This window comes from Notolepis coatsorum (assembly GCF_963971535.1).
Source record: "Notolepis coatsorum genome assembly, chromosome: 4".
In the NCBI taxonomy this organism is placed as follows: Eukaryota; Metazoa; Chordata; class Actinopteri; order Aulopiformes; family Paralepididae; genus Notolepis; species Notolepis coatsorum.
Window position 1 is genome coordinate 3,260,782 of NC_140168.1, and position 16,503 is coordinate 3,277,284.

The following is a 16,503-nucleotide window of genomic DNA, read 5'->3' on the forward strand; positions in this document are numbered from 1 at the left end:
GTTAAGGTTAGAACGGTTAAGTTTAGGCGCTGTTAAGGAGCTGGTTAAGGTTAGAGTTTGTCAAAGAGAATGGCAATATTCTTTCTATGGTTAAGGTTAGGCATGGTTAAGGTTAAGGTTAAGGTTAGGCATTGTTTCGGAGTTGGTTAGAACGGTTAAGTTTAGGCGCTGTTAAGGAGCTGGTTAAGGTTAGAGTTTGTCTTAGAGACAGCCTATTTCCGCACTGCCGCTCTCCCACGTTGCCGCGGTCACATGGTCAAATTGTCACATTCTTGCACTGCTCCGCTGTTAAAAAGCAACACGCTGACTGGCTAGCTGCCACACGGTGCAGTAAAGAGCCCCTAAGGGGGCAGAGAGTCCCTGCCCGCCAGGCTCTGGAGGAACACGAGGAGTGACTGGCTGGCTGCCACACGGTGCAGCAAAAAGCCGACTGACGGCTAACGACCAGGGAGGGATAATTGACGGTTCTAATGACCTGACAAACCCCAGTTTCCCTGATCAGATTGACTCCCAGCGAGGATTACTACACTTCAGCACGAAGCAGTAACAACAACACACACTAACACACTAACCCAGCGAGGATTACTACACTTCAGCTTGAAGCAGTAACAACACACACACACACTAACCCACACACACACTAACCCAGCGAGGATTACTACACTTCAGCACGAAGCAGACCTAACAACACACACACTAACACACACTAACCCACACACACACAAACCCAGCGAGGATTACTACACTTCAGCACGAAGCAGACCTAACAACACACACACTAACAACACACACTAACCCACACACACACCCAAACTAAGTGAATCAGTCGAGCGTCATTAAAATATGTCTTTATCAACAACCTACAGCAACACTAACCAATAAGACACTATGCTTCCTGGTATTACAGTAGGTGTGTCAATATGCACCACCACCACAGTATGTAGTCATGGCGACACCAACAGTGAGGCAAAATAGAAGAAAACACACCGATCACTAGGGTAACGTTCACATTTGAACCGATACCGGTCCCAGTACCAGTTCCTGGAATTCGGTATTATTGATACACAACGGTACCTTTTTTTCAGTGGTAAATGTGTTATTTATTGTTGTAACACACCACACAAACTAAATCACATGATCATGTATTGTTTTTAAATATCAACATTATCTGGCCATCCTCAGTGAATATTATCAAACTCCTCTGACCAAGACCCAAGAGACGGGACAGTAATAAATATATATTTGTAGAAAAGGCTCCCTCTTGTCTAGTCATATTACACTCTACTAGAGCCATATGGAATCCGCAATCACGGAATCGCGGAATTGAGCAATAAAAATGGAATCAACTATAAAAAAAAATAAATAAAAAAAATGTAAACTCTGCTTTTATGTTGTGGGACTTGTACAGCACTTTGTTCAACTTTGTCAGTGCTGTAAAGTTTAAACCTTTTTAAATCTTAGACAAACAAAACACTTTGCTTTCATGAAATATTGTAAGCCGTCATTTGAGGCTTTATAAAAGCAGCACAATGAACACAAATCTGTCAGTGCCGAGTCCGACCTCATCTTAAATAACAAACAGCATTGCTTGTTGTAGTTAACAAAGAGAGGCAGAGTTGATTTTGCAAAAATATATACCGGTAATCTTTTTTTTTAAATAATAATTTTTTTTTTCATATTCGAATCCCATGCCCATCGAACGAAGCTTCGAAGTATTTAAGACAGCCCTATTAAATGGACTGTTATATCTTATTAAATTGTGGACATTTATTCATTCCCACTTATTAGACACTATTTCTGATGGTAAAATGAGCGTACAAAGCAAAATACAGAATTCTGAAATATTAAAACGGAAAAAACGGAATTTGGAAAAGAATTAAATGGAATTTGGAAAAAAAATAAAACGGATTTCATATGGCTCTACACTCTACATATACTAAACATGTAAAAGGTAGCGAAATTTGGTACCGATTGATCTAGCGTGAATCGGTACTCTGTAGTACCAATGTAATTTGGTCGGTGCCCTAAAACTACAGAGTTCGGTACCCAACCCTACTGATCACAGCACATATAGTGACACTGCCTAATAGTGTTGTCAAAAATATCGAAGTATCGATACATATCGATACTGAATATTTAAAACGGCTTCAATACTCATTTCCCGAAGTACCGATACTTTCTGCAGTATCGGTACCAGCTGGCCGGAGCATTTATTAACGTTACGCGTGTACTGGTGTAGGATGGGCTCCGGCTCCGCTCGACCGAACGTTGGCAACGGGGTAGTTGTGTCGAGTTCATGCGTGTACTGGTGTAGTGGGCTCGGCTTGACGTTACTCCGTTTCCATGAAGTAATAGGTGGCCAGCTAGCTAGCATTAAGCTAACGGAGGAACGACAGCTAATAATAGCGTTGTTTACAAACTGAAGACAGGGCTGCGCTGCCCGGCTGTGAGGGGGAGGAGGAAGAGAGAGAGAGATTTCTCCGGAGCTATGCTATGTAACGTTAATAAATGCTCCGAGCATAGCCATAGCTCCGGAGAGAGAAATCTCTCAATCCCCTGATCGAAAGTATCGATACTTTTCAAGGTATCGTATCGAAGTCGAAATTCCAGTATCGTGACAACACTACTGCCTAATAAGCGAGGAGATAACAAAGAGAGAGACAAGTACGTGTTTGGAGTGTACTATAGGCATTTTCTCCCCCCATAACCGTCCTGGAACTGAAACCAAATTACAGTTTGTCCCGAACTGAAAACAAGATTCGACTGTGGTAAATTAATTCAGCCTTTTTTCGTATACCATGCCAGGGTGCTCCCAGGAGGTTTTCATGTTCACCAATATGTCTGGACCATCTTAGACCCAATAGAATAAATAGCATGTATTAGCTCACAGCCTGGGTGAACGCTCGATTCTGATTGGCTAGAAAGGTGTTGATTAATTTCAGATATACTGCACGGCTCTGACATTTACAAAGATTATGCTCAATATCTGTAGAGCGCATGGTTTGATTTGATAGTATCCATTTATTGGACAGACAGAGTTGACGTTAGGTTCTAATTAAAAAAATAAACACTTTTCTATCGGTTCATTGACAGATGGATCAATGTACCGCATTGATCACATACTGTTGCTGGTCTGGACTGGTCCTCCAAGCTCCTCTCCAGTCGAGCTTTCGCTGCTGCAGGGTTTGAATCAGAAATGTTTCCCAATCATCCGCTGCCGTTGTGTAAGGTGTCGCGTCGTCTCTGGAGCTTCTTTCTCTCCTTCACGTCAAGTTAAACGTTTTAAAACTACTCTGTGAATGAAAGTGAAACGTGAAAATAGCTGCTGTCCGCGCGCAGACACGTTCAGGTTATGATGTTGTCTGACTTTTTTTTTTCATTTAAAACCTTATTATTATTATTTATATATTTATTTATTTTACCTTCGCGTGGGACAGTGTTGCATTCATTTATTTAAAATGTTTTGGACATCATGGTGTTTTTGTTTTGTTCTTGATTTATTGTGATGTTTCTTCTTGACTTGTTTAAAGAGGACGTGCCCGGCCCATGGGGACATTAACGTGTGTTGTCGGCCGGGGCTTACAAATACATTTGATTTAATTTGATTTGATTTCATACACCGGTGGGGGCAGTGGGCAAGTAAGGTACTCTCTGTGGATGACGGAACACCAAGTAACACCGGTATTAGGGTCGCACGATACACCGATACTAGGAAAGTATTACAATACCCAGCTGTAAAAAAAACGGTCCAATGCTCCATTTTATTAGTATCGAACTATCGATCATTCTAGAATAATAGCCTGATGTTGTGTTTTCTATGAGTCGAGTGGATGCGTGACTGGAGCAGTGTGTGTGTGTGTACCGTCTGTGTGTGTTAAGAGCTGTCCCCGAAGCCTGTTTTTGGGATTTCGAACTTCGACAGGGTTTTTCGAACGGACGTTCGAAGCATCGTTTTTAAATCATGCAAATAATTTGCTCCTAAATAATTTTTCTGGTTCAGTACTGTCGAGTCTTGACTTTAGGCACATAGCGCACATTTACACATATAACGTAGCGCATATGTGCATATTGCTGCGGTTATTAAGACTAGTAGTACCTACTTACTGGTCACGGGAGGCTTCAATAACGTTTGGATGATAATCCATTTTGTGAATCCATTTGTTGGCCGACGCCAACGGCTCCTGGGCCCTGTTCCCCGTACCTGGATAACTGAGTTAGCCGGATAACTTTCGGTCAAGTCTGACTTAAGCCGGACTTTCCCATTCCCCGAAGCTGGATTGTCTAAATCACCATGACAACATCAAAAAGTTTGAGCCTGGTCGAGAGCAGGGTTTAAGTTCAAGTTAGCCGGATGAACCATAGCCACGCCCCCGCAAAGAAGTGACAGCCCGTTTCCTGAAATTATTCCCACAGTCTACGATCTGCATTATACCATTCTGAATTACGTTTTTGTGCTCCATTCTTCCAGAGGGGGCTTTTGAAATGTAAAATAGACCCAAAATGCTGATACTAAATTCACTTTGTCCTAAATAATGCACGTTATATTATACCGTGGCGCTCGCTCTGTGCGATGTACACATTATGTGGTTATTTTAACAACGCGCAGCATTGCAAATGTGAATCCCGCGGGGATATCCTTAATGATTGAAACCTATCGCTCGTTTGGCTCTGATTCCTTTCATATTCTCCGCTGTGGATGAGGAGCGAGGAAGGAGAGGAGCGCCTGGATTTTGTTTCATTCAAGCATAAAATTGAAGTGTCTATGCGTGGATTGTGAATTTTGTGTGATATTGTAACTGGGATTAAAATGTCTGATGAGATGCGCTGTTTGACGGATTTGAGAAATTGAATGAGCCGTTGACGTCACATTAATGAATGAGAATAAAGAGATAAAACTTCATTCAAAATAAAGAATATTCTAAACACGGGTCTCTCGTTCATTAATGTATAAACAATGAATTTATCCCATCTGGCACAGTGGCGCAGCGGTAGTGCTCAATCCTGCCAACCCAGCGACCAGTGTTTGAATCCCCGTGTTTCCAATATAATTTTTTGGAATATAATATTAATGATTATACGCAGAAGTAGCCTAGTTTTAAGTTAAAATATTATAAATCTACATGCATTGAGGATGTCATTCTTTATATAGCTCTCAACGTGCACCAAATTGAATTATTCCTACATTGCAAAAAGAAGGAAAAGACTAGGAGAAGTGGGATTCGAACCCGGGCCGCCTGTGTGAAAGTCAAAAGCAGACACCGTTACACCACAGTGTAGATAAGTAAAAGATCCACCATACATCAATCAATGGGTAAGAGAGCCGTGTCCTTATTCCGTATAACAGTTTAACTAATTATTTTCGCTAGCAAGATCTCATTTGATTATCCATTCCATAAACCTACTGCCAGCAGGCAAGTTTAAAGAAATATAATCTGATTGATTGGGGTAATGAGGGACTTAAAATTAGCCTATAGATAACGCATTTAACTTGTCGGCGAGGCGATTGAGCCGTAATGCAATCTGTTAATAAAGTTTGAAATCAATTAATCAATCAATGCCGTTAAAAAATCAGGATCTCTGCTATCGATACGTGATGGCTTTTCAACTGAAGCGGCCGCGCGCACTTATCCTGGGTCTCAAGTCTGGTTCTAGTTAACGAGACTAAATCCACCTTCGAGGAACATGAAAATCCCGGCTTCAAACATCGGGTTAACTGAAGCTGGATAATGGGACTCTTGATCGACTTAGTTGAACCAGGTACGGGGAATAGGGCCCTGCTATCTTAACGTTTCAAGTTTGTTTATTATTTGACACAACAAAATACTTTATGGTGAAATGCTTGTTTCTGTATGAGCCATTAGCAAGCTAAACGTGTTAGTCTGACTTAATTAACGTGCATAACATACCTGTGTGTAACGTTAAGTAACTTGTGTTCCGCTGGGAAGTTCAGCGTCACTGCATTACACTTGGTTTAATCCAAACGTCCGTTCGGAAACGTTGTATTATGAAATAAGACGGGTGAGTGTGAGTCACTCAACTCTCTTTTTCGCATGATCGATTAATTTCCTGATCATGTATGACGGTGACCCCTCCTCATCTCGACTAGACTGTGTTGCGTCTGTGTTCGCGCATGACTTTCAAATTATTGTAAACACAACATAGTACTGTGATATATCACATTCTGATATATATTTTTCGTGTAAAATAAATAAAAAACTGAATTTTAAAAGCGGAGGTTCGAACCCATTAATTAAGATTTGAATGCCAACGTAATGAACGAAGGTCCGAACGTTTGGGCTCGGCCCTAGTGTGTGTGTGTGTGTGTGTGTGTGTGTGTGTGTGTGTGTGTGTGTGTGGGAGAGAGAGAGAGAGCACGCTTTGTGTAGTGGGTGTGTCAACAGTGTCGTCACCGTTTATAAACAATTTTGTGTTGTTCCGTCATCTAATATTATATTCCATTGCTTGTCCTGATATTTTAGTTTTTTTTTACCATGGAATGGTTTTAGAACCGGTATGTTGATTCGTGACTACACTAACCAGTATCACCGACAGCCTAGTTTGGCGAGAAAGTATTTAGGCCCATTTAGTTTGACATAATCACGCCACCTGGGTAAACAATACAAGCGCTGGCACAATACAGCTCATTTACATAACAGGTTGGCCTCACTGTTTGACAGCACATGGCTATTCATCACACACCCCGCCAATGACGGCTACGACTGACGGTACATTTCGCCCCACCCATCGTAAATAAAAATGGTAAATTGTGCATTTATATATTAGGGCTGACCTTCAAAAAAGAATTTTAAATAATCGAATTTTAACCCTAACCCATATTCGAATCCCATGCCCATCGAACAAAGCTTCGAAGTATTTAAGACAGCCCTAATTTATATAGCAGCTTTTATCCAAAGCGCTTTACAATTTGTTCCTCACATTTTACCCGTTCACTCACACACCGACGGGGGAGGCAACCATGCAAGGTGCCGACCTGCTCATCGGGAGTGTCTTGCTCAAGGACACTTCGACATGTTGACCTGGAATCGAACCGGGAACCTCTGGATTACCAGACGACTGCTCTACCTCCCAAGCCACAGTCGCCACGAGATGTCCTGATGGCTATATGTCCTGATCGCGTGTATCCTTTCAGCAACTGACTTGTCCTTCCGCGTTCCCGTTTGGCGCTCTGATTGGCCAGGTCATGTGGCATGTGCGCCCAATAGCGTGTTTGCCCATTTCCGCGTCGAACAGCCTGCAAACTACCTGGTGTTCTATCGCCATGCTCTAAGACAAACCTTAACCAACTTCGAAAGAGTGCCTAAGCTTAACCGTGCAAAAACTTGCCGTCCCACGATTGGCGCTCATGTCACATGACCTGGCCGCGTGAATACTTTCCCCAAGGCAGTTGTCCTTCCGCGTTCGGTTTACGTGGCCTGATTGGCCACTGACGCTTCTCTCAGCGCCCAATCGCGTTACGCCCTAGCTTTCAGTTACACAGCCCAAGTCCTCGCCCATTTCCTCGTATTGTTTAAGGCGCTATTCATATCAATCGACATCAATATATAAATAACGTATTGTTTTCATCTCTCACATCAATAGTCCTCGCCCATTTCCTCGTATTGTTTTCATCTTTTTATATTTTAATGGATTGTGAATTTAACTGTTTTTAAATTGTTGTACGGCGACCTTGAGTGCCTTGAAAGGCGCCTTATAAATAGAATGCATTATTATTATCTATATCAGGGGTCAGCAACCTTTTTGACATGGAGTGCCTGTTTGAAATATAGTTGTAACTAGTGTGCCTCAACAATATTCCATGCATCGTAAATATTTTTTCTCATAATCAGGTATTTTTAATGATAATTTTTACATTATTACATCATTATTGTTATTGTTATTATTAACAATATTATTATGATGGTTGTATCAACCCTAAATCTGAGTTGGAGGGGGGGGGAATGCAATGCAGACAAACAGCTGCATACAGTGCGACCATTTCACTCACATTTGCCCATTCATTTTTGGACACATCACACACCATCGGTGTGTGTACTGTACGTGTGCTGTCATAGCTCCACCTACAGGCCTAATGGAGAACACCAGGATGTGAATGGAGGGTGAATGTGAGGTATATCGTGTAAATAAGTTTTGATTGATCGCAAGACTACACTGTAAAAAAAATAATAATAATAAGTTACCAGAACTTAAAAATATTGAGTTCAGTTACTGTGCATTAAGGTTTTCAGTTTTCAATCCATAATAATCCAGAAAAATAAGTACACAACCACATTATTTCAACCTAATAAAACTATGTTTATTGTCATTGTTTTAAGAACACAAGTTGACTTGGTAATACTCACATTTTGAGAAAATAAATTGCTTTTAACATGTGCAATGTTCAATGAAATAGAAAAATAAATAATAAAATTTGTTGATTAATCCCACTGGTCACAATGGTGACCGTAATAATGTTTTTGTTATAGGGCTCTGCAAATGTTACTGAATGATGTAGCAATGTATTTCCAGCTAAATTGAAATAATAAACAAATAAAGGGTCTCAATTAAATATGTGGTAGTAAAAATAACCTGTGGAAGGATTTCAACAAGATAAATGCGACAACAGTGCAAAATATTTCACTATAATATTTCAAAGCAAAAAAAAGATTTTTTTTTTTACTGCTGCCCCCTGTGCCTATGCCAAAGCCCCTGCGTGTCTATGCAGGCACGCGTGCCTAAGGTTGCCTACCCCTGATCTATATTAACGTAGCCCATTTCCTCGTATTGTTTTCATCTCTCTATACATAACATCAATATATAAAAAATAACGTATTGTTTTCATCTCTCACATCAATAGTCCTCGCCCATTTCCTCGTATTGTTTTAATCTCTCTATACATCACATCAATATATAAATAACGTATTGTTTTCATATTAACTATTATATTATTATATTAAAATCTGTTCTATAGGCTATATTTAGTCTAGTTGAGTGATAGTGAGTTGAGTGATAGTTAGTTTTAGTATATTGAGCGAGTGTATTGAGCGAGTAGGTTAGGCGATAGTAGGGCTAATGCGATTGGGCGCTGAGAGAAGCGTTGAGGTCATGTGACATGTGCGCCAATCGTGGGACAGCAAGTTATGCGCCTATTTCCGGGTCTAATGGTGCGTTCACGTCAGTTGGGAAGAAGCGGAAGAACCAGCTTCCGACTGGGAAAAGCCATTCACGTCAGCCTCCTAGTGGTAATTCCTACTAGGTCATATGGGAGTTTTTTTATATACCCCGATATCTCCCACTTCGCGTCCCGAAATGCGGAAGTATCAACCATCATGGCAGCAAGCTTGACGGCGATGTCGGCAATACAAATCAAATCAAAATGATCACTTTGATCACATAATCAGAATAATACAATCATACTGCTGTACTCTTCATATGAAAAACGAGCTATACTTGCTGCTGTTCGTCTACAGTTGATTTTAAAGTAACTTGCTAACGACTTGTAGCAATAGGTTAGCAGTAGGCTAATTACAGTAGGCTAAGATCGCCATCTTGGATGTGGGGGTTTCCTCGAGTTCAACGCGTGAATGCTTCCTAGTTGTAGCAACGAGATGTCATCTGGTTCGTCCGCTTCTTCCCACCTGACGTGAACGCACCATAACAGCCTGCAAACTACCTGGCGTTCTATCGCCATGCTCTAAGACAAACTCTAACCTTAACCAACTTCAAACGAGCGCCTAAGCCTAACCAGTGTAGAAACTTGCGGTCCCACGATTGGGCGTACATGTCACATGACCAGAAATGACCTGGCCACATTCACACCTGGTTCAACACGGTCCACATTCACACCTGGTTCTACAACACGGTCCACATTCACACCTGGTTCTACAACACGGTCCACATTCACACCTGGTTCTACAACACGGTCCACATTCACACCTGGTTCTACACCACGGTCCACATTCACACCTGGTTCTACAACACGGTCCACATTCACACCTGGTTCTACAACACGGTCCACATTCACACCTGGTTCTACAACACGGTCCACATTCACACCTGGTTCTACAACACGGTCCACATTCACACCTGGTTCTACGACACGGTCCACATTCACACCTGGTTCTACAACACGGTCCACATTCAAACCACTGACTCAGTGACATCAGTCATGTAGGCTGTCCAGCAAAAAAAAATAAAAAATACATAGGCCCAGTGCTTAAGACAGTGATTTAATCAAAGCCAGGTATCAAAATAAGAACCATTTCAGTGCTACAACCGTCCTGCACTAGGACCAAAACAAGGATGGATATGGAAACAACAAGGATCGCTCTGTGCCACGGCCACCGCTTCAAAGCGATTATAGAAGAAACACTGGGCATAAAAAAAAAATATTGTTTGTTTCCTGTTGGTTGTCAGTTAAGGCCATGGGTAGGTAGGGATTTTTTTTTTTTTTTTTTTTTTTTTTTTTATTCTTTCCCACGGCGACTATGGATAGGGAATTTCTTTATTTAATTAAAATGTTCACGACAACATGGATGCATGTACTCTGCCAGCATGTTTAATATCCATAATACTAAAGGTTTGACTAAGATTTCTATGAAACTTTATTTATATAAAAAAAAAAATAAAAAAAAAATCTGCCCTTTTTTCTTTTTTGTAATTTTTTTTTAAAAACTCATAAAATATATTGGGTCGCACCTAAATCGCCAGGGTCGGTCGGCAACCGGAAACAAACGATATTTTTTGTTATGCCCCGCGTCTGTCGCGGTTCTCTCACCAAAAATCAGCCTCCGCTTTAGACGCGAACCACCACTTTGTGACCAGCGACGTCACCAACTCACTCACGGCAAGTCGGCCCCCGACGACTCACGGCGACTCACGGGCACCGTGGGTAAGGATGAGCTCGCTGCCCCCGCGTGCCCTCGCCTCGCTCTATTCACCTTTCTTGGGTTCAGCGCCGTTATCCCCAGCCGCCGACGCCACCCTCTTGGCCTCCCTGCTCTCCTGGTTGGCTCTATCCTTCTGCTTCTTCTTGCTGGTGCTGCTGGAGGGCAGGTCCGTGCCGGGCCCGGTCTGCGCTCCTCCCGCTCTGTGGTGCCGGTCCCTGGTGCCGCCGCCGTCCGCACCGCTGCCCCCTCTCTGCTGCTTCTGAGCCCCGCCGCCACCGCGACGACCCACCGCCTCACCGCCGCCGCTGCCACCGCTGGCCATCTTCAGGCACTTGGCGCTGACGGGCCGCCCGTCGCTCGAATCACCGCCGCTGCTGGGGTCTGGATCTGAGGTGTGCCTCTTCCTGCCTGGCCCGGCTATCTTGGCGACGGTACGGGTCTGAACTCTCCCGCGGGTCTGAACTCTCCCGGAACAGAACCAGGAAGGGCTGGCTGGTGTGGGAGGGTGGGGTCTGAGTCAATGGGCAAAAGAGAGGAGTGTCATGAGGTTAGGTCCAGATAAGGATTATAGTTTGTATTAGGGCTGCACGATTAATCGTTTTTTAATCGAAATCGCGATTTGGAATGATGCAATTATCAAATCGCCAAGCCTGCAATTAAAAAAAAAAAAAAAAAAAAAAATATTTAATTTAACCAGGAAGTCCCATTGAGATACAAGATCTCCTTTGGAAGGTAGACCTGGCCAAGATGACAGCAATAACATTTGCAATACATCACACAGCAATAAAATGTGCGATACATCACACAAGAACATAATAAATGTGCATGTATACAATACATCACATGTAAACACAAAGCAGAATAGTCTACATGATAGTAAAAGTGTATAATACAGGGTAATACAGTAATTTTGCAGTTGGGACCCGACTACAGAAAGCAGCAACATTCTTCTTGTAATTTTTTTTTAAATATGTTATAATCGCATCGCAAATCGCAATCGCAATATCTGTCAGAATAATCGCAATTAGATTATTTCCCAAAATCGTGCAGCCCTAGTTTGTATGTTGTGTAAATAAATACAAATGCTTAGAGTGAGGTGTAACTATATAAAACTGGTTTAGGACATATGGACAACAATGGAAATTCATAATTTACTGTTTTATTCTTATTATTTTAGCTAACGGTAGCCTAGGTAGGTAGTACTACAACACACGCACAGGAAGTGTTTCTCAACTACAAAGTGACCAGGATTAGGTTTTAAATAACTGCCATGCCGCTGGATTAGACCAGAGCGGAGTATCTTGTCAAAGGAGGCATAATGGCTTCACACTAGGGGTGGGAATCACCAGTTTCATCATGATACGATACGATATCGATTCTTTGGACAACGATACGATATTTGCCGATATCACAAAGTCTCTCACGATACAATACGATACGATTAGATTCAGGTGCCTGCGATCGATATGAGATGATATCATATGCCCATTTAACACAATCAGTAACATTTAGATCAACAAAAAAAAGGTAATGAAAATATCATTTGACATTTGTATTTTTGAGCTCTTCCAGACATTTAAAGGAAAATCAATCTATTGTTTTTAATACAAATAGACCTCCTGTTCACTGTAAAGTGCCACGTTTTTATATATTGAGCTTTAAACTTTAAGCTACATTTTTGGAACTCAAAACTCACAACCTCCCTCTCCCAAACCGTTCCTACAACAATTTGTTGATGTTGCATGATCATGTATAGGCCTACATTTATTATGTATTATATTGTTTATGTTTAAATAACATTTAAACATCAAACTCCTCTGACCTCATCTGGTCTTTCCAAAGACGCGCGCACACACACACACACAGAAAGGGAGAGTGCTATGCTGTAACGTCTACACACACGGAGCTACTGCTGTTGTTCTTGGGCGGATATGAGACTCGCCACAGGATTTTCAAAATAAGAGTATCGATATGAATCGATCTTATTACATCGCATCGATCCGATTCGATTGTTGATAATTACATCGATGTATCGATCTGGATCGATGTATCGTCCCACCCCTACTTCACACCTGTCCACTTTACTTTCAGAGAGCTGCTAACCGTTAGCTTGCGGGATTGACGCTGATCCTTGCACCACTTCCTACACTCAAAGACAAATACCTAGCCAAACACCAAACGGTGACAAATACCTAGCCAAACACCAAACAGTGACAAATACCTAGCCAAACACCAAACGGTGACAAATACCTAGCCAAACACCAAGCAGTCATCACCAACGTTGAGCCGCTTCTTGATTGATTGAAAATGTTATTAACAGATAATGGGTACAGTACAGCTCAATTATACACACAATTGTTAAGGGGATGCAGACCAGAGAAAGACTTTCGTCTTGTTTACATCAGGGTCCCCCCATTTTCAATTCATCGTAACATACTAGCCCCTTTCGTGACATACTGGCTCCCACGTTACTTACTAGCCATGTTAATGTGCGCCTCAAGCACTGCTTAAAAGCTAGCGGTGGGTCCAAAATATATCAGATATAAATTTCAAAGGTACCCACTACCCAGCGTTCCATTAGGGTTTCACACACACACACACGGCGGGGTTTGAAAGCTCGGCGTTGCTAATAAACATTTTAAATAATTTTTATAAACTGGTCAACACTGCTCAAAACGGCTGTATTTCCGGCGTTGGGTGCCTGATGCGCATGTGATGGCGCACCAGGCAGCCAAATACGGAAATACAGCCGTGTGTGAAACCCAAATGGAACGCTGGGTACCTTTGAAATTTATATCTGATATATTTTGGACCCACCGCTAGCTTTTAAGCAGTGCTTGAGGCGCACATTAACATGGCTAGTAACGTGGGAGCCAGTGACTGCGTATTCAAGCGAGGCTTGCATCGCAGTCACGAAAGGGGCTAGGTAACATACAGGGTTGCAACTAACGATTATTTTGGTAGTCGACCATTCTGTCTATTATTTTTTCGATTAGTCGACTAATCTACCGATTATTTCTGTCACACCCTCCATCTCTGCTTCCTGTGGGCGCGGCTCCTTTTCCGGGCTCTTAGCAGACTTCTTAGCTTAACATAACAGGCCGACAGTACGTTTGGGGGAACTAATGGGATAACTGGGGTTGCAACAAAAGTGCAACTAGGGCTAAAAACACAATGAAATAATAATAATAATAATAAATAATATATCCTTCTTAGCAGACTTCTTAGCTTAACATCCCAGGGAACTAATGGGATAACTGGGGATGTTGTTTGCTCCTGACAAGAGTCTCAAAGTCTGGGGTGATGGTAGACAAAGCAACTCTGAGGTCATGCTCGCTCAATGTCCAATCTGTTCCTCTGCTTTGTCTTCAGCTGGACCAGAGCTGAGGAAGCCACTTTCACAAAGATAGGTAGTGCAAAAAAATTATTTTACGACACATCGACGCAAAAATTCGGCGTCGATTATGTCGACTAATCGTTGCAGCCCTACATGACATACAGATACACAGTCCTGCTACATCTATACATTTATGACATACCAGATCTACAAATACACTACTGTTTGTGATACAAAAAAAATAGTCTAAAAAAGAGAGTATATACATTTGAGGGGGAAGAAACTGTACATCCAGTAGGCACTCATAGTGACAGTTTAGCCGGCTAGAAAGCGTGTTGATTGATTGATTGAAAACGTTATTAACAGATTGCAGAATGGGGTACAATACAGTACGGCTCAATACACACAATTGTTAAGGGGATGCAGACCAGAGAAAGAGTTTCGTCCTGTTTACATCAGGGTCCCCCCATTGTCAATTCATCATCATAGCTAAACATGTTAAACGACTGCCCTTTACAGCGTCTGTGTCTTGTTAACTAACGTTAGCTAGCCGGTCGACTGATTTTAACTTAACTTGTTGTATGGGGGGGGGGGGTACTACTGATGGAAGGTTTAACTTAACTTGTTGTATGGGGGGAGGGGGGGGGGGTACTACTGATGGAAGGTTTAACTTAACTTGTTGTATGGGGGGGGGTACTACTGATGGAAGGTTTAACTTAACTTGTTGTATGGGGGGGGGGGGTACTACTGATGGAAGGTTTAACTTAACTTGTTGTATGGGGGGGGGGGGTACTACTGATGGAAGGTTTAACTTAACTTGTTGTATGGGGGGGGGTACTACTGATGGAAGGTTTAACTTAACTTGTTGTATGGGGGGGGTACTACTGATGGAAGGTTTAACTTAACTTGTTGTATGGGGGGGGGTTACTAGTACTGATGGAAGGTTTAACTAACTTGTTGTATGGGGGGGGGGGTACTACTGATGGAAGGTTTAACTAACTTGTTGTATGGGGGGGGTACTACTGATGGAAGGTTTAACTTAACTTGTTGTATGGGGGGGGTACTACTGATGGAAGGTTTAACTTAACTTGTTGTATGGGGGGGGTACTACTGATGGAAGGTTTGACTTAACTTGTTGTATGGGGGGGGGGTACTACTGATGGAAGGTTTAACTTAACTTGTTGTATGGGGGGGGGGGTACTAACTGATGGAAGGTTTAACTTAACTTGTTGTATGGGGGGGGGTACTACGACCTGTGTGTCTCTGGGTCAGAGCTGACAACAACAACAACTCATGTTGTGAGACACGTTGTTCGACTGGCGCATGTAAATAAACGACTGACTGCTCAAATCTACAGTGTTTGACATCATGTGTATATTAATAATAATAATACGTAGAAGACGCCAGTAAATTTGTGCGTTAATAATAATGCAGATTAAAAATATCCCCCCCCCCTGCGGTTTAGAGACGAACCAACCGACCTAATGCCCCTCTTCTACAGCAGGTTTCCCCCAAAACGAGTGTTAGCCAGCGAGCTAACCTGAGCTGCTAGCTAGCCGTGCTAATGTCATTAGCGAGCTAACAAACATTAGCCAACATGAAATTGTGTTGACATTACATACACAAGGAAAACCATACAACGTTGTACACCAGTGTTATTGTCTGCTGTTTAAAACAGCGTGTTGGATCATAATAATAACGTCGGCACTGGCAACTTACAATAAAGTCTTGGTTTTGTTGTGTTGTTGGAAGGGCCGACGACTCCCTTTCTTTCCTTGACGCACAATGTCCGTCACAGTGTCTCTCGCCCCCCGGTTGCTAAGCTCCTTGGCGAGGCCGCGTCACACTCCTCCTCCTCCAGACCCACAATGGCCGGCGAGGCCGTCACAGTTTCTCTAAGCTCCTTGACGACGGCCGCGAGCCCCGCTCCACTCCAGACCCACAATGGCCGGCGAGTTCGCGTCACAGTTTCTCCCCCCGCCCCCCCCCCCGGTTGCTAGGCTCCTTGGCGACGGCCGCGAGCCCCGCTCCAGACCCGCGCGGCGCGAGACGACCCCGTCTTTCTTTGACACACAATGGCCACACGAGTCCGTCAGTTTCTCGCCCCGGTTGCTAAGCTCCTTGACACACAATGGCCGCCGCGAGACGCCCCCGTATATTATTCCAACGGTCGGTGTTTCTGGAATATTCTCTTCTTCCTTTATCCGGGACCCATTTCTTCTTGTTACCTTACTGTATATACATGACAAAATAAGACGCGGGCGGCTAAGAAAACAAAAT

At 42.7% G+C, this 16,503-nt stretch overlaps 1 protein-coding gene across 1 annotated transcript in view; it reads right to left on the reverse strand.

The window, feature by feature from the left end:
* Positions 1-16,184, reverse strand: part of usp19 (ubiquitin specific peptidase 19) — a 99,887-nt gene extending 83,703 nt beyond the window's left edge. The window contains exons 1-2 of the mRNA XM_084313311.1: positions 15,943-16,184; positions 10,938-11,398 (exon numbers count right to left, since the gene is read on the reverse strand). Coding sequence (XP_084169437.1) covers positions 10,938-11,208 — 271 coding nt within the window. The 5' untranslated portion in view covers positions 11,209-11,398; positions 15,943-16,184. The remainder of the gene's footprint in view (positions 1-10,937; positions 11,399-15,942) is intronic.
* Positions 16,185-16,503: the final 319 nt, after the last annotated feature.